Source organism: Chiloscyllium plagiosum, chromosome 17, assembly GCF_004010195.1.
Source record: "Chiloscyllium plagiosum isolate BGI_BamShark_2017 chromosome 17, ASM401019v2, whole genome shotgun sequence".
NCBI classification, from domain to species: domain Eukaryota; kingdom Metazoa; phylum Chordata; class Chondrichthyes; order Orectolobiformes; family Hemiscylliidae; genus Chiloscyllium; species Chiloscyllium plagiosum.
In genome coordinates this window covers 53,624,700-53,644,129 of record NC_057726.1, presented here as the reverse complement: position 1 = coordinate 53,644,129, position 19,430 = coordinate 53,624,700, and the positions used below count along the sequence as shown (strand labels likewise).

General features: G+C 40.0%; 1 protein-coding gene and 1 long non-coding RNA gene across 5 annotated transcripts in view; one reads left to right on the top strand and one right to left on the bottom strand.

The window, feature by feature from the left end:
- The window catches only part of LOC122558483 (centrosomal protein of 72 kDa-like), a 99,015-nt gene that overhangs the window by 38,389 nt on the left and 41,196 nt on the right, over positions 1 to 19,430 (bottom strand). For all 4 annotated transcript variants that reach the window (XM_043707116.1, XM_043707115.1, XM_043707118.1 and 1 more), the window contains 4 exons: positions 18,444 to 18,492; positions 14,034 to 14,465; positions 10,701 to 11,065; positions 8,246 to 8,426 (listed from right to left, as the gene is read on the bottom strand). In XM_043707116.1, coding sequence (XP_043563051.1) covers positions 8,246 to 8,426; positions 10,701 to 11,065; positions 14,034 to 14,465; positions 18,444 to 18,492 — 1,027 coding nt within the window. The remainder of the gene's footprint in view (positions 1 to 8,245; positions 8,427 to 10,700; positions 11,066 to 14,033; positions 14,466 to 18,443; positions 18,493 to 19,430) is intronic.
- Positions 332 to 19,430, top strand: part of LOC122558484 — a 22,870-nt gene continuing 3,771 nt past the window's right edge. The window contains exons 1-2 of the long non-coding RNA XR_006314158.1: positions 332 to 771; positions 14,343 to 14,441. This is a non-coding gene — a long non-coding RNA (uncharacterized LOC122558484). The remainder of the gene's footprint in view (positions 772 to 14,342; positions 14,442 to 19,430) is intronic.

The window sequence follows — 19,430 nt, the reverse complement described above, 5'->3', positions numbered from 1 at the left end:
GTGGATACCCATTCCCCTCCTCCCCCCCCCGCCCAAATGTCTTAGTCATGAATATAGTCACCCCAAATGCAACATCAAAGAGACAGCATTAAAAAAAATCCTAGATATTACCCGGCCGACTGATATATAAAATAGTTCCAATTTAACAAATTTACAACAAAACCATACATGTACAACCAATAATAACAAAAAAGGGGAAGAGGGAAAGGGGGAAAGGGAAATAAAAAGGGGGGTAAATGAAAAAAAAACACCAAACCAATGTTCACAATAATGCCCCCTCCCCTCCCATCCCAACTCAGGTCCTTCATTTTCAAGATTTCACAAAGTCCTTCGCCTTTTCAGCAGAGTCAAAGTTAAATGCCGTCCCCCCATGGGTGAAATGCAACATGGCCAGGTATCTCATGGAGTATTGGATGTTTAAGTTCCTTAATTCTTTTTTAACATCATCAAATGTTCTTCTCCTCTTGACCAGGGCTCCTGAAAAATCTTGAAAAAACATTATCTTTGAACCTTTATACATTAAGACTTGCGAGTTCTTTCCCAATCTTCTTGCTGCTTCCACTATTAATTTTTTTTCTTTATAATACAGGAGCTGCACTAGGACCATACAGGGGCGCTGCTCCAGCCAGGCCCTGCGTGTTGTGATCCAATAGGCCTGCTCCACACCTACCAGGCCCAACTGCAATTCTAACTGCAGGAACTTCGGGAGCCATCCGTGCAGGAAACCAGTGAGATCTTCGCATTCTTCATGTTCCGGGAGGCCCATGATCCGTAAGATTTTTCTTCTATTTTTATTTTCTAGATTATCAACTTGATCCTGAAGGACCCAAACCTGATCTTCCAACATTCGGGTCGTTCCTCCCAAGACTTCAGCCAAGGTCTCTGATGCCGCAGTCCTTTCCTGCACTGCCTCCAGTTTTCATTCCAGGAGTTGCATTTCCTACTCATGCTTTTTTAGCATGGCAGACAGTGTTGCTTGAATCCACTCTTAGAGTTTAGCAAACTCCAAGAGTAAGTACTGCTGTCCTGCTGGATCCAAAGGGGCTATCCAGGGAGACTGAGTACTGGCTGCAACACTCTGATACAGTAGGGGAGTGGCCTGTTTGCTGTCCTCTTTTAGGCCCCTTTCCTTCACTGGTCTTCATCCTGGCCTGAAGGTGTCTTAGGTGATTTCAGCAGCTCAAAATAAACAGTAAGTTTAAATTAATACTTTTTTCTCCTTGGGGTGGTTGAAAAGGGGGATGTGTGTAAAGGTCCACTTTGCCCAGGCGTATGATAGAGAGCCCAGCACAGCAGACCGCTCAGACTGCCGCCATCTTGGATCCCCCTGTGGTCCATTTTTGAATAAAAGCCTTGACCTGAAAAAAACGAAAAAGGTCTCTGCTAGCTAAACCATACTTACGGGTTATTTGGTCAAAGGACATCATTATTTCACCTTCAAATAAATCACGCAAAAAAGAGATTCCCCTAGCTGCCCAAAGTTTAAATCCGGGGTCCATTATCCCCAGTTGAAAACCCAGCGTACCAACTATAGGGGTAAGAAAAGATGTTTTGAATCTGTTACCCTCCCTCTGCCGCTTTGCTCTCCACGCTTTGACAGTATTAATAATTATCGGATTACGACAATATTCTGTAACTATCTTCATTTTATCTAAAAACAACAGGCTAAAGAGAGGATATTTTGCCTCAATATCTAACCATTTGACATGAGATCCTCACAAGCCCAGTCACTAACAGAAGATAAAAGAGAACTTAGTTGATATCTTTTAATATGGAAGGGGTCCACTCCCCTCAATCAATGGGGCAACTGCAATTTAATAAGAGGCTGCCTATGACGCCAGATAAAGGAACTAAACCAACCATTAAGTCTCCGGAATGGCTAGGACAAATTAAGGGGAGTGTTCGTATAGAGTATGGCAAATGGGGAAGGACATTCATTTTAATAAGAGCTATTCGGCCTAGCCAGGAATTTAGAAGCGCCTCCCATCACTGAAGATTTTGCTTAATCCTATCAAGCAAATGGGCAAAATTGGCCTTAAACAACTGATCAAAAACAGGAGTAACAAAGATGCCTAAACAAAAGAAAACCCTGCTGTTCCCGTTTAAAGGGGAACCATGATTCACTTTCCACATCAGATATTCTCCTAAGACGCCCCCCCCCCTCCCCCATAGGCATAGCCTCCGATTTTGAGAAATGAATCTTATAACCTGAAAAGGAACCCCATTTGATAACATTGTATCAAATGTGGTACTGAGACCACTGGATTCAACAGACAAGAACATTATCCACGTATAACGTGATCTTCCACGATTTTGATCCTACTTCTAGGGCAGCTATATTAGAATCCCTGCAGATAGCCTCTGCCAGTGGCTCAATCACCAATGTAAAAAGAAGTGGTGAGAGGGGAAAGCCTTGCCAACTGCCCCTACAGATATTAAAATTACTAGATCTCACACCATTGGTGAGATCCACTGCCAGAGGATCACTATAGAGGACCCTTACCTACCTAATAAAAACCTCCCCTAAATCAAATCGTTCAAGGGTACAAAAAAGATATGGCCACTTGACCTGATCAAATGCCTTTTATGCATCCAAGGAGATCACTAATCCCTGAACCGACTGCTGCTGACACGCTTGAATCATATACAGTAACCTCCTGACATTATTGGAAGATCTACGGCCTTTTATAAAACCAGTCTGGCTGTCTTTAACAATGAAAGGCAGCACAGTTTCCAATTTTAACTCTAGAACCTTGGACAAGATTTTAAAATCAGAATTTAAAAGTGAGATTAGCCTGTAGAAGACACATTCTTCCGGGGTCTTCCATTTCTTAAGGATAAGAGAACTATTAGTCTCTCTTAAGGGTGACGGGAGGTGTTCGTGGCGGTACGAGTAATTACACATGTCTAATGTCGACCCTGACAATATATTTATAAATTCTTAGTAAAACTTGCTAGGAAGACCATCAGGGCCAGGCACCTTCCCACTCTGCTTCATAGCCTCCTGTACATCTTGTACTGTTAAAGGGGAATTAAGGAAAGACGCCTGTTCGGAGGTAACACCTGGAAGATCCAGGTTCTTAAAGGACTCCATCTTAACTCAAACATCCTCCCAATTTTCAGAATGGGAGAGTTCAAAATAAAATTTCCAAAATGTAACATTGATCTTCTTTGAATCACAAGTAAACATCCTAGTCCCATACCTAACTGAGGTAATGGATTTTGGGGACATTCTTTCTCCTGGCAAGATATGCTCGATATCTGCCCGGCTTGACACCACGCTCAAAACAGTCTTTGTTTTGCAAAAGAAAGTTCCTTCCTTGTCTGCGTGAGCATGGAATTCAAGGTGGACCAAAAAGCTGTAACCCGCTGCAGCTTAACCTCCGATGGCCTATCAAAATATGCCTTCTCAGCTGTCTTTAGCCGTGCCTCAAGCAGGCATTGCTGCTCCCCCTTCTGTCGTTTTGACTGGCAGATTAAGAAATAATTATTCCCCCTTGCACAAGCCTCAGTAGTCTCCCAAAGAATAGACAGGTTGTATCCGAATTAGTGGCTAAAAATACCTTAAATTCACTTAAGAAATATTCAATGAACCTACTGTCCTTAGGAATAAAGGGATCCATTCGCCAGTGCTGAGAGCCTGTAACATTGCCCTTAACCCCAATTTCTAAGTATACTGCAGCATTGTCAGAAATAGTAATATTTCCAGTTGTACAAAATGTTACCGAATCCAAGGCTAACACAGGGGTTAAGAAAAGATCAATCCTAGTGTGACACTTAGATTAGATTAGCTTACATTACAGTGTGGAAACAGGCCCTTCGGCCCAACAAGTCCACACCGACCCGCCGAAGCGCAACCCACCCATTCCCCTACATTTACCCCTTTACCTAACACTACGGGCAATTTAGCATGGCTAATTCACCTGACCTGCACATCTTTGGACTGTGGGAGGAAACCGGAGCACCCGCAAGAAAACCCACGCAGACGCGGGAAGAATGTGCAAACTCCACACAGTCAGTCGCCTGAGTCGGGAATTGAACCCGGGTCTCTGGCGCTGTGAGGCAGCAGTGCTAACCACTGTGCCACCGTGCCGCCACTTGTGCAGATTAGGAAAGAACAAACTCCCTACCCGTGGGGAGGAGACACCTCCAGACATCCACCGCTCCCAATTCCACATACAAGTCCACGAGTTGCTTAGATTGTAAAGCAAGTGTTGAGGGGCCTCTAGGCTTTCTATCAACCATGGGATCCATAAGACAATTAAAGTCTCTGTCTATAATAATCTGCTGCGGTGCAAGAGCCAGCAGTTTGGAGAATGCATCCATCAAAATTTAAGGGGATGTGCCGGGGAACAATAAACATTCAAAATACCATACTCTTCTCCATGTATTGAGGCTTTAAGAATGACGAACTGCCCATACTCATCTTTAATCCGATCCACCAACTTAAATGGAAGATTCTTCCGAGTAAGTATGACCACTCCCCTAGTCCTAGGGTTGAAAGAGGAGAAATACACCTAATCAAACACACCCTGCTGCAATTTCAGATGTTCCTTCTCATCAAGATGAGTCTCCTGCAAAAGGGCAAGGTCTGCCCTAAGACTTGAAAGCACCTTTTTCCTCTAAACTGGTGAATCGCTCCCTCTAATGCTCTAGGTACACCATCTGAGGACACAATTAGCCATAAGTCTCTATAACAACATCCAAAAAGGAAGAATTTGACTTACTAATTGCTGAGCACAAACAAAAAAAACTCAAAGTCTAAAAAATAAATAAACTAAAGCTACTGCAACTAACATACTAGTAACTACAAACACAAAAAATCAACAAACTAAACCAAACATAAGGCACTTAGTGAGGAGCTCTACACCTCCTGCCCACAGGGAGCACTTACATATCCCAACAACACCTTCATAACTCCTTCCAGCTTGAGCTGCATCCCAAACCCAAGCCACAAAAGGAAAGAAAAAAATTAACAAGGAAATTAAAGTAGGCACTCTAACCATCTCCACTGATATCAGAAAAAATTCAGCAACACTTTAAGAAAAGGAGAGAAAAGAAAAAATAGAGAGACTATTGTCCACATCCTTTAAGTCATCCAGTCTACTTTAAAGCGTCCAAAACGTTTTTCACATTTTCTGAAGAGTCAAATGAGTGCACAGACCCATCATAAGTGAAATGAAACATCGCCAGATTCCTCAAAGAATACTGAATACCAAGGTCTCTCAGTCTTCTCTTGGCTTCACCAAAGGACTTCCTTTTACGAATCACAGCCGCAGAAAAGTCCTGGAAGAACATTACCCTGGAATCTTTGTATGTTAAGGCCTGTGGATCCTTCCCCTTCATTCTGGAGGCCTCCATAACTTTAACTTTGTCCCTGTAACTGTGGGGTCACACTAGGATTGTGCAAGGGTGCTGGTCTGAACCAGGCCTACACACCGCGACTCATGGGCCCTCTCAACTTTCATCCAGCCAAGATATTGCAGCAGCCAGCTCTCAAAGAAACGTGCTGGCTGGTCTCCTTCTATTCCCTCCAGCAGTCCCACGATGTGGAGATCCTTTCGCCCACCTCTGTTCTCGAGATCATCGATTTATTCAAGTAAGTTAAGGACCTGCTTCTCAAAAGCTCGAATCCGCTGCTTTGAAGAGTCGATCGCTGTCTCCAAAGCTGAGGTCCTTCGTTCAACCTTCTCCATTCGGCATCCAAGGCCTTCCAGCTGCTCCTCGTGCTTGTGCAGCATGGCCGAGATCAGGTCCAGCCCATGGTGGAACGTCTCCTCAATCGACGACTCAATCATTTCTTGTAGTTCTGTAAACTCTGTAGCCAGGGCCTGACGAGTGAGTGACTCTGACACACCAGTGGAGGGGGCTGCAGCTGCAGCCACAGGCGTGTCCGGCATCTCCAGTGAGTGTCCCATGTGTTGGGGAGTTACTCGAACCTTTATTTTTTGTCATATTTCTTTAATAGAACAGACATTGTAAAGTTTTGTACAGATTCTATAGCTCTTTAAATGCCAAATTTCACAAAAATAACAGGTGGGGAGGGTGAAAGTGCTATTTTGCCTGAGCTGAGATGCAGAGCACAGCAAAGCAGATTTTAAGGATCACCGCCATCTTGGATTTCCCCCCCCCCCCCCTCCCCAAAGTGTTTTTTTTTAAACAGTATCAAGTGGAATGAGAGCTCCCTGAAATTTATCACCACCATTCCCCTCAAAAATCAAATTTTGATCTCTCTATCCTTACAATCTCAATCTCCAATCTCAGTTTCCTCTCCAACGTCCTTGAAAGAATTGCATCTTCCTAAATTGGTTCTCATTTTTTCAAAAAATCTTTAAACTCCTCCAATAAAGATTTCCCTACCACAGTACCAAAACAGCTTTCAATAAAGTCGCAAAATATATGATATGTAACTACAAAAATTAAATATCCTTCCTCGACTTGTTTTCCTGTCTATAGCCTTTATTACAGTTGACCACCCCACCCAACACTTCTTCTAATTATTATTCAGCTGGGTGAGTTTATACCTGCTTGGTTCAATTTTTAGCTATACAATCAGAGCCAGAAAATTAGCCTTGAAGGCTTCCTTTGCTGATACTTCTGTGTTCCCTGAAATCTATTCTTAGCACCCTAATTCTCATCAGTTTTCTGCCTTGATGATATTGTGCAAAAACACTGCAGCAGTAATTACATATATGCTGACATTACATTCCCATTACCTCTCTCCACTAAATTAGCTTCTCACCTCTAAATTAGCTTCTCAACAAAACCAGTACAGGATAAGCAGACATTTCCACCAAATAAATTATTTTTGGACCTGTCACAAAATGTTCTCGAGCATCTAACTCAATTCCACTCCTTCACAACTGCTGATTGAGATTGGATTTGACTTTTCTTTAAACCTTGGTATCATACCTAACCCCAAGGATTTTCCATTGATGATCCAGTTCAACTTCCAATTTCTGTATTCTTCCAATTCTGACTTCTTGAACACTCCAGATTTCAATTGCCCAAATCATTGATAGCATTGTCCTCAGTTGTCAAGACCCTAAACTCTGTAATTCTTTGCATCGACTTTTCTCCTCTCTTTCTTTCTTTAGGATACTCCTTAAAATGCATCATTTTAGCGAAGCATATGATCAGCTAATCAGATATATGCTCATTTGGCTCAGTTTCAAATGTTATGTGATAAATATTCCTCTGAAGCACCGTGGAATATTTTACTAAGTTAAAGGCATTATACAAATTATTGCTCTTGTAATTTAATGAGACATTGACCCTAGGAAAATGACCTAATCATCAAAAGTTATATTTTTTTGAAGTTCTTAATATAGGATATGAATTCTGATAGATGTTATAAGGTTGGTTTGACTTAGATTTTTTTCATCTTATGTTTTAAGAATGTTGATATTTAAACATGTACAAAATCTCAGACTGTAATGGCATAATGATTAAATTTCCCAAATCAACCCTACAAAATTTCAACATTAGAGGTGGCATTCCTTTACAATTATTTTGCCTTTACTGCCCACTATGTAGTAAACACAATTAGTATGATTCATGATTACTGAAGCCTTTTATATAATCTAGATAACGATTGGCCAGATGCACTTCTCTAAGCTTCCAAAAGCTAAAGTCTGATATCACTTCAGTGATACGAGGATGAATGTTAAACAACAAGCTGGTTTATTTCAGAATTGTTTTCAATAAACAAAATCACAGTAAATCTTGCAATATTACTCCTTCAAATGAGCAGTTTGCCGCATCATCAGCAAAAATAACAATTTACTGAGCAAGATGACAAATTATTTCCTGCTGTGCTAAAATTAGTAGGATCATCACAGCAATATGGTTTTTGAATTGTCTAATCAAAATTTCATTATCTCAAGAAATCTGCATAGCCATTTCATCTCAATCCTAATGCTTTAGTATCCTTCAGTATTGTTAATCTGTTAGTCTTTTCAGAATGACATAAATAATTTGTTAAAAAACCAAAAATATTGAAGATTATGAAGTAAAGTTTACATTATATAACATTAAGAAATTTGTAAATGTAATTCTCTGATAATCACCAAAATGCAATTTCCTCTTCAAGATTTTTCCAGGAAAATAACTAAACATTAAAAAGCAAAATTTTGTTCAAATTATATTGCCACCTGAAGTAAAACATCTAGCTTGATTTCAAAATCTCTATATTAAAGTCTACATGAATATATATGACAAAAAAGAAGCAAAGTAGCCAGCTTACTAAGAAATCTTTGGTTTGACTGAAGGGATCTCGAACCATTCCAATGTTGATCTACTAGATCAAGTAGATTCAGCAAGAGGGAGGAAATACTCGCAGAGAAATTACAATTGAGCCCAACTGGCGTTCGAGGACGATAATCTCCACATTCCTCTACTTCATGCAATTTATTCAGCGTTGTTTGCTAGTGGAGGGAGAAATATAGAAATGCTTGTTTTATAATGTATGTCAATATTTGCATTTATCACCTTTAGACTGAAAGCACATTGAAAATCACCGGTTCTAATTTTGGTTACATGATGATTTGGCATGTCATTTTACATGTATAAACAATTTGGATAGATCTAGCAGACTGACTGTTGCCCATTTAATTTCCAGGAGATCCTGTGCCCTGAGTTGCTGTAAGTGGGAGATGGAGTTGGGAGGGTATCTGCTACTTTAAAGTGAGGGGAGATAGGTATAAGACAGATGTCAGAGGTAGCTTCTTTACTCAGAGAGTAGTAAGGGTATGGAATGCTTTGCCTGCAACAGTAGTAGATTTATCAAGTTTAAGTGCATTTAAGTCGTCATTGGACAGGCATATGGACGTACATGGAATAGTGTAGGTAGGATGGGCTTCAGATTAGTATGACAGGGGGCGCAACATCGAGGGCCGAACTGTAACATAGAACTGTAATGTTCTATTTTCTATATGTTTGAATGAGTCAAGCAACTGTGTATCTTTCTAATTAATCTGATTGAAGAACTGTAAAATGAACAGTACCATCTGAAGCAGAGAGAGAAATGTAAAGGGGAGTGGAAAACAAAGATCCATTCAAGAGAAGAAAAAAATAAAACTACAATATTACTGAATTTTAAAAATGTCAAATAATAATACTGAAGGAATGAAACTTCACATTTGTGTTTGCTAGTTATCTGCCTAAGAAAGGTTATTCAGCAATAATCAACAGTAACTATGGCATTAGTAAGCTAAAACAAATTATGCTTGGTTTGGAAAAATGGTGCAGGAAAGTGGGCTTCACATTCCTGACGTAAGAGGAATTTGTTCAAGATAAAAAAAATTCCATCTTAGCTTATCAGGAAAAATATCCTTTTGGGAAAGTGAACTAACATCGTAGGGTGGGCAGCCAAGACAAAATATTTGTAAAGTGAAACAAAGTTCACAAGTGCATGGGAGGGACAAAATAAGAGTTAAAGAATAGTTCAGAAAAAGGAGGCTGATAGACCAGGGTCAAACATGTGATTGTCTAAGTCAGCTTTGGGGAGCATGTGCATAAATGCACATATAGTATGGGATGTAAGTTTAATGTGTCAGGGGCGCAAGTTGCCATTGACTCAATAACAAAGCCTGACAAAAAGAAAGAGGAATGAAAATTAATCTTTTTGGCTACAGAATAACCAAAGATGGTGACAGTAACAAAAAAAGAAGTTTGGCAGTAGTGATCAAAGGGTTAAAGATAAAATACATTTAGTTAGAATTAAAGAACAACAAAGGAACTATAACTTCTAGAGTTTAATACTGGGTAACAGGGAAGGAAGTAAAGAGCAGATTTTCAGGCACATCACGGGAAGATACTATACAAGAGCTGTAAAACACTGATAAATAGGAATTTCAAACATTTTAATATGAACTTGATAGTCACAATGTAAAGGGCAAAGAGGGAGAGGAATTCCTAAAACATATGGAAGATAGCTTTATTGATTAGTGCCCTTGCTAACAAGCAAGGAATCTGTGTTAGATCTAATTCTGAGGACCAAAGAGCACAGGCGGACACGTTTTAGTGGAACACCAATCATAATATCATCAATTTAAAATAGTTGTGGGAAAAGGACATGGCATAATCAAATGTGAAAATTCTAAACTGGGAAATGGCTAAATGTTTAGAAATATATTTGAAAAATAGCACAGGTTAATTTGTACAATATTATGGATTTACTAACCTGAAAGAACAAAATGCTCATCAAAAATCTATGGCTAGAAAGTGACCAACTATATATGTGTGTTCTGATGATAGAATAACTCAAAATTTCATCTGTGTTCTCTTTGGCGGACAGTGACCAATTTGTGCTGCGCACTTTCAACATTTTTTGTTTCTTTCATGTATGGCAAGAAGCACAATCAAATTAAAGAGAAAAGAATTTTACAGTAACTCAAAACATATCAAAGCATTTCATACTCAATTAATTATTTTGAAGGACAGTCACTGCTGCAGTTTAGAAAAATACTAGACTTCATCTGGCCTGAGGATTAGACTGCATAAGTTCCTGTTCTCCTCATGGCAAAAATCTCAGGGCCATAGCAAGGTCAGTGACAAGGAACATGGTGGAAAGTGTTGTGGGTTAGGAGTGCGTAATTGTATCAATCGCCTAATGCTGGAGAAAAACTTGACTGTGTGTACACTAAGAGGAAGTGAGCTCAGGATAAATATTTTTGAGGTTATTAAGTATAGTTTATTACCTTCCTATCGTAACTTGGTTGTATGCACGATAGTGAGCTTAAACTGCTTGTTTTCTTCGGTTCTAACTTAGACTCAAAGTTTTCTACATTCGCTGTAGTTAGTTGTGATTGTCTCTCCAAGTTCTTGTTGGTTGTAAATTCTGCACTCATATGGTCAATAAAACCTCTCTTTGAACTATTGGAATAAAGGGATGTGAAAGAACTGGCGGGTGAAACCAAACTTTGCCGATCAAGTAAGTGGTCAGATGATGAAGTTCCATGACGAGGTATTAAGCTGCTAGAAGTCATTTTTGATCTCTGGCTGCTAGCACCATCATCTACATAGGTATTTTTTCTGATTCCATATGTGCTACTTGTTTTCAAGTCTGGACAGATTAAGAAAAAAAATGAGGGCAAACAATCAGGATCTTCCTTAATGTCAATGTGTATTTCTATTCAATACATACAGAGGATAAATGCACTATATTCCTTTAATATCCTTTCTTAACTATGTATTTATGGGAGATTACATCATATTGATGCACTGAATATCGAAATTTCTGCCTCCACTATATTGCTGGAAGCACTTCGATTTTTACTCAATTGTTTTTCAATCAACGCATAATACAACATTCATTTGAAATAGGAGCAAACTACTGTAGATGCTGGAATCTGTACTGAAAAGAAAAATTTGAGAAGGTTTGTAGCTCAGGTTGTGGATCAGGTTGTAAGTTTGCTCGCTGAGCTGGTAGATTTGTTCTCAGATGTTTTATCACCATGCTAGGTAACATCAGATGAAGCACTGGTATTCTGCCCCGCTTGTTGTTTATTTGTCTTGATCTGTTGTGGAGAGTGATATCACTTCCAGTTCTTTTTCAGAGGGGTTGGTAAATGGGGTCCAAATCAAGATGTTTGTTGATTGAGTTCCAGTTTGAATGCCAGGTCACTAGGAATTCCCATTTGTTTGGCCTGTCCCAGGATGGATATGATGTCCCAGTCGAACTGGTGTCCCTCTTCGTCTGTGTGTATGGATACTAGTGATAATTGGGTCATGTCTTTTGGTGGCTAGTTGGTGATCATGTATCCTGGTGGCTAGCTTCCTGCCATTACCATGAACAACTGGTACCTGATGAGTTCAGTCCATTGATTCCAACATAACAGACTTAAACAAGAAGAGACAACACGCCCAGAGCCTCTAGCCACTCTGCTATATGTTAAAGACACCTTGAAGATGACGATCAGACTACTCCGGTCCCTAGGTATCACAGTACCGCACAAACCTACCACAACACAAACACATCCTGATAAATTTAAAGGACCCCGTATCAAGAACCAGCAGAATGAACATCATATACAAAATACCCTGCAAGGACTGCAATAAACATTACATTGGACAAACAGGCAGGAAACTAGCCATTGAGGTAAATGAGTACCAACTAGCCACCAAAAGAAATGACCAACTATCAATAGTATTCATACACACTGACGTAGAGAGACATCAGTTTGACTGGGACATTACATTCATCCTGGGACAGGCCAAACAAAGACATGCATGGGAATTCCTAGAGGCCTGGCATTCAAACTGGAACTCCATTAACAAACATATCAATTTGGACCCCATTTATCAACCTCTCAGAAAAAGAACCAGAAGTGATATCACCCACTACAACAGACCAAGACAAATAAATAGCAAGCAGGACAGAACACCAACACTTTAGTGGAAGGTCACTGATGATGTTACCTAGTATAATGGCAAAACGTTTGAGAATAAATCTACCAGCTCAGCGAGCAAACATACAACCTGAAACAAAATACTTGAAATCACAGCAGATCAGGCAGCATTCTTGGAGAGAGAGCAAGATAACATTTTGAGTCTATATGATTTTTCATCAGAGCTGATGTGTAGTTATATGCAGTAGAGTGGGGATGGAGTGCTGGGGGAGAAAGGGTGTTGATAGTGCAGATTAAGTGATCAGAATGTGAGAATGGCAGAACAATGGTGTGTCTAACCGCCAAACTGGGAAAAACAGATGGCCCCACTTGGGGTGTTGTTGGGGGGGAGTTCAGGGTTGGACAGGGGAACATGGTTACAGAGAATGCAGCAAGTTAAGCTAAAAAAAAAAGAGAAGAAATTAGAGTGAGTTCACAATCTGACAATGTTGAACTCAATATTAAGCCCAGAAGGTTATAAAGTGCCTAGTCTGAAGATGAGATGTTGTCCCTCCAGTTTTTGCTGTGCTTTGCTGGAACATGGCATGCTAGCAGGATGGTGTTAAAATGACCAAGTACGTGAAGGTCAGAGTCATACTTGTGCACAGACTGGAGGTGTTCTACAAAGCAGTCACCCAGTCTGCTTTTGATTTCTCCAATGTAGCGTTGGCCACATTGAGTGCAGCAAATGCAACAGACCAGATTGAAGGAGCTACAGATGAAATGCTGCTTCATCTGAAAAGACTTTTAGTCCCTTGGGTGGTAAGCAGGGAAGGAGCAAGTTGGCATGGTGTTGGTTGTCATTGAAGAATGGACTAGGGTATCCCAGAGGCAGCTGTCTCTGCAAAATGCAGACAGGGGAAGATGTGTTTGGTGGTGGCGTTCTGCTGGAGTCGTCTGAAATGGCAGTGAATGATCCTTCAGATGTGGAGGCTAGTGGGATGAAAAGTGAGGATGAGGGGGACACAATTATGCTGTTGTGAGTGATGGGAAGGGGCAAGGGTGGAAGCATGGGTGATAGGTCAGAGCGGTTAAGGGCTCTGTCAACCACAGTGGGCAGGAAACCATGGTTACGGAAGAAGGAAATATTTTACCTCTCTTGTTGGTGCTACTCAAATAGTAGCATATCCCTCCCAACCCACCATCTCCTAATCACTATAAGGTATAGGAAAATTATTATATCTATGTTTGGAATAAAGTCTTCACTGTCACAAATAAGTTATGCAAATATTAATTCTGTTAGTGCTTTTAAGTTTTTGTTTGAAATTAATAATATTTCAATATCATTCCAACACATTTTCTTGATCTTGATTTGATTTTCCTCAACATTGTTATCCAGTATGCGGGGAACTAGATAGATATGGGGCAGATTGACTCCATATACTTTCCCCTTAAAAGAGAAATTGTGAATAAAAAAACTGCTTAAAAAAAGCTGGTAACCATTTCTTTACATAAGTAATACCCTGGTGGTAAAGATCATAGTAATAAAAACTGTACAAATATTAGCATAGTAATAAAAACTGTACAAAGCTTACTTAAACACTACTGATCTAATAGAAAGTAGATTGAAATAAATTTAAAAATCAGGCTACAACTAATGGGCAAATAAAGAAACAAAACTACAAAGGGTAGCATTTCTCTTACCTGAATTAATTTTAAACAATCTGTCATTGTGGGTTCCAATGCTTGCTTTATCTGTCTGACGGTTTAAATAAGAATTCGGAGGCTCCAGCGTAGATTGATTCACTTTCATATCTGTGTTTAATTGCTTGTGATAATCATGTGATATTATACTGTTTATGTCACTGTTTGCTGAAGAATCTTTCATAGAAGTATCTGTGTATTTTGTAAGATTTCTTTCTCTGGTCTGAAGCAAGCTTTCCTTCTTATTACACACAAGGTCATACTGCAAATCTGAATTCATGAAATTTTTCTGGATATTGTTTCCATCAGTGCTAGAATCCAGAATTTTATCTGAAAATGTTACTCTGAATCCTTCCCTGGATCGATTACAAACACTTTTCCCAACAGAACGTAGAGAGGAGCGAGATGGTGAGTGATAGGTTTTATTATCATCTGAAAGACAAATGAATTAAACTCATGAATTATTCTACAGCTAAAACTGTCGTAAGATTATTAACTTTGTATTTCTAGTCTGCATGAAGTCTTAAGTTTAGAATCTCAATAGCTTCAGGAAAACTCTGAATTCCTTTGAATTTTAATTTTTTTTGATCACTTATAAATATAGGTTTAAAAAAATCACTATCATAACAAAGCTACACAAACATTAGAAATAACTATTTTGCTATTAACCCAAAGCTAAAACTAAATGCTCAAGAAACAGTTTTAAGTAGAAATTATTCAAAAGACTGTCTAGATGTACTTTTTTTTATTTCCCACTCTTGAGCCTTTTAAAGTGTTATATCTAACCAAATGCATTATTGTGCATTTTGTAAAAATTAAATTGGATAAAGATGGGACTTCTAAAAAAAAAATTGCTTGAAACCTATTTCTCTCGCCAATTCTCCATTTTGGAACAGGATAAATGTTATGGCATTCTGATTGGCTAAAAACAGAACCCAAATTATATTTCAATATCAAAATCATGAATAAAGATGCCAGTAAAAACAGTGATGGCCAGTGATTTTTGCATGCCACAAAAGTAATTAAACTAATTCAAATGGTTGCCCTTTGAAAATTAACGCATTTTATTTGGGTTGGTTCCGTACTTGGAAAAAGTATGCAATTCTTCCCTGTAAAAATGTATTTATCATCTTTTTTTGTTTTGATTAATCGAAAATATCCTACAATAATATTTCTAGCAAATATCAGCAATGATTAAACAATTACAAATATTCCCCAAATTACATGAATATATTCTGATCTTCATAAGTTATATCATACGATTTTCATTCAATTCTTTATAATAGTTAGGTGCACAATTAAAATTAATATTCCAAATTATACGATAGGGGGTGAAAACAAAACACTTAACATAATGATAACATTTGGCAGTCAATGTTTAAAGGGAATGTTAAATATTCACTGTCACTACGTAATATGGGAGATTTCCTGGTTTCTAACCAACAGCTCTCCCACTATCAATATCATAAAGAACAGATCTTTCTACACACAATTTGAATATCACACCTGATACATGACTGTAACTTCACACAGATTAGAATGGTGCTGAAAATCCACAGCAGGTCAGGCAGCATCCGAAGAGCAGGAAATCGACATTTCGGACAGGAGCCCTTAATCAGGACTCCTGACCTGCTGTGCATTCCCAGCACCACTCTAATCTTGACTCTAATCTCCAGCATCTGCAGTCCTCACTTTTGCCCTGTAACTTCCCACAACTTTGTCACACTGCATATCAAGTGTGACAAAAATTACTTAAATGTAGGGCTTCTTTTAATGCTATCAAATTACAACAAAGAGCAAGTGATTTTTGATGATTTTGGTGCACAGTAATTTTGCCTGAAGGTTGGCAGAATACTTTTAGATTAGATTAGATTAGATTAGATTAGATTACTTACAGTGTGGAAACAGGCCCTTCGGCCCAACAAGTCCACACCGCCCCGCCGAAGCGCAACCCACCCATACCCCTACATTTACCCCTTACCTAATACTACGGGCAACTTAGCATGGCCAATTTACCTGACCTGCACATCTTTGGACTGTGGGAGGAAACCGGAGCACCCGGAGGAAACCCACGCAGACACGGGGAGAACGTGCAAACTCCACACAGTCAGTCGCCTTGCTCATGCACAGCAACCAGAATGAGCCTATCAATATTTGATCATTGAAGGTAGAAAGACCATCATGATAACACTGTTTCAGTGATATCAATTTCACCAAACAATGAACATCCACAACAAGTAATATATTTTTGAACCATACTAACAATGATAAAGGAGAAAGTTTTTAGAGAAAGATGAATCAAAAAAGATATATGTACCTTCAGAACATCCTGTAAAACTACATCATAGGAAGAAGACCCTTAAAATTTACAGTTTAAAAAAGCTGAGAATGAGAAGCCTTTGGAGACGGGTGAAGACCAAAGTTAACTGATTAAGAAAGAATAATCAATAATAATCTAAAATAATTTCCATTTTTCTTATTTTGAGTTGAGAGCATTGCTGGCAAAGATTTATTACTCTTGAATTGAGCAGTATGTTAGGCCATTGCAGAGGATGGTTAAGAGTCAACTATAATGTTTTGTCTGGAGTCACATGTAGACACAACTTGGTAAGATTTGTAGTTGAAACTTTATTGCTGGAACAGCACAGCAGGTCAGGCAGCATCCAGGGAACAGGAGATTCGACGTTTCGGGCACAGGCCCTTCTTCAGGAATGAGCAGAGAGTGTTCAGCAGGAGAAGATAAAAGGTAGGGAGGAGGGACTTGGAGGAGGGGAGTTGGAAATGTGATAGGTGGAAAGAGGTCAAGGTGAGGGTGATAGGTCGGAGTAGGGAGCATGAAGGAAATCTCGGGTATGATGCCTCTGATCGTGTACAGTCATGTTTGAAGCAGATGTTGAGCAGACAGCTGTGGCTGATGTTCTGATTATGTTCTGTTAATCTTTGTTCATTCATACCATAGGTTCATACGAAGTTTCATAATCGACAGGCACATGCTCCTGGCAGTGACACCTCCTGTCTTAGCTTCTCATACGATGGCAACACCCTGGCCTCACGTGGTGGTATGTGTCTGTTTCTGTACATATAAATATGTGCCTCGTAAGTACTGCGCAAGTGTTGCACCTCCTGCGGTTGCAAGGGAAGGTGCCGGGAGTGGTGGTTGGGTCGGTGGGGGGTGTGGATCTGACAAGGGAGTCGCGGAGGGAGTGGTCTCTACGGAAAGCTGATAGGGGTGGGGAGGGAAATATATCCTTGGTGCTGGGGTCTGTTTGGAGGTGGCGGAAGTGGCGGCGGATGATGCGCTGTACATGGAGATTGGTGGGGTGGTAGGTGAGGACCAGTGGGGTTCTGTCCTGGTGGCGGTTGGAGGGGCGGGGCTCAAGGGCGGAGGAGCGGGGAGTGGAGGAGATGCGGTGGAGGGCACCGTCGACCACGTCGGGGGGTAAATTGCGGTCCTTGAAGAAGGAGGCCGTCTGTGTTGTGCGTATTTTGAACTGGTCCTCCTGGGAGCAGATGCGGCGGAGACGAAGGAATTGGGAGAATGGGATGGCGTTTTTACAGGGGGCAGGATGGGAGGAGGTGTAGTCCAGGTAGCTGTGGGAGTCGGTTGGTTTGTAGTAGATGTCCGTGTTGATTCGGTCGCCTGAGATAGAAACAGAAAGGTCTAGGAAGGGGAGGGAGGAGTCCGAGACTGTCCAGGTGAATTTGAGGTCGGGGTGGAAGGTGTTAGTGTAGTGGATGAACTGTTCAACCTCCTCGTGGGAGCACGAGGTAGCGCCGATACAGTCATCAATGTAGCGAAGAAAAAGATGGGGGGGTGGGGCCAGTGTAGTTGCGGAAGATGGATTGTTCCACATACCCTACGAAGAGGCAGGCATAGCTGGGGCCCATGCGGGTGCCCATGGCTACTCCTCGAAGATTTGTACATTTCCTTATCTAAAGGGCATTTATGAACTAGCAGCAGCAGTACTTTGATTTGATCCCACATCCCCAAGGCTATTGATTACTAGGCCAGGAATATAACCACTCACTAACATCTCCATAAAACCTATGAAGATTTATATCTGGTTATTCATCACTGTTGTGATTTCAAATGTTAATGGTCTGCTACAATCCAAGACAACCTATGCCCCTGCAATACTTGTAAGCAACACCATGGGAAAGTGAAACTATTCTTAGGAATCCTTATTGCTCTACAAAATAGCAGGGAGCTGTAGCAGTCCACCATAGACTTAAGATGCATGAATTCAAGATTGCTACTCATTGAATTTTCAAATTGTTGACACAAATCTGTGTACTTCTTGTCTTGAATAAACAAATATTGGAAATAAATGTAAAAACCAATGCTTTAAGCGGGTAATACCAATAAATAAATAATACATCTTAAATTCAAATGCTACAGGAAAGCTTTACCTTCTTCGAGATAACTGTGATATTGTCCACTTCTTGAAGGTTCAATCCCCTAGTTAAAAAAAAGTTTTTTGTTTTAATTGTATAGTTTAGATGTAGCAGATTTAAAGGAATCAGTCTTCAACTCTAAGTTATCACTCTGCAGTGTATGCAAATAAAAGTTTTATTCATTGGTTTAAATTGAAATTTATGTGCATTTCAGGTCAGCTAAAAGCGAAACATAAAAAAATTAAGTTTATTTTTCTTCCTTATGCTCTTTCATAAGTTAGCAGAGGTAATACAGGACATAACATAACATCCTCTTGTGAACCTTACATTAGTGAAAAATCTTCCAATTAGAGAACTCTTCTTGATTATTTGTTCCTTTCATCCTTGTCAAAATAGAAATTGATTTAATTCTGGTTTCTTCACAGACATAAATACTACTTAGACACATAAAGTCAGCTATTCCAGCAACAGAATTCTGGCTTCAGCATGAGATCACTAGACGAGTTTCTGTCTTAATACGGAGACATGTCCGTTATTTTTTCAACATATTAATGTTAAAATATAATATTTCAGTAATGTCTGTTATGTTTATATTTGCTAGCTAGCCTGCTTTCAGCTGTTTTCAAAAATAAAGTTGCTCTCAGGTCAGGTCTTAAGTTGCAGTTCCCTCTGTTTGCGTGTACACTGCGTCTGAGTATATAAAAGACCCCACGACCAGGGATATATTTCCCTCCCCACCCCTTTCCACCTTCCGCAAATACCGTTCCCTCCGTGACTACCTGGTCAGGTCCACGCCCCCCCTACGACCCACCCTCCCATCCTGGCACTTTCCCCTGCCACCGCAGGAACTGTAAAACCTGTGCCCACACCTCCTCCCTCACCTCCATCCAAGGCCCTAAAGGAGCCTTCCACATCCATCAAAGCTTTACTTGCACATCCACTAATATCATTTATTGTATCCGTTGCTCCCCATGCAGTCTCCTGTACATTGGGGAGACTGGA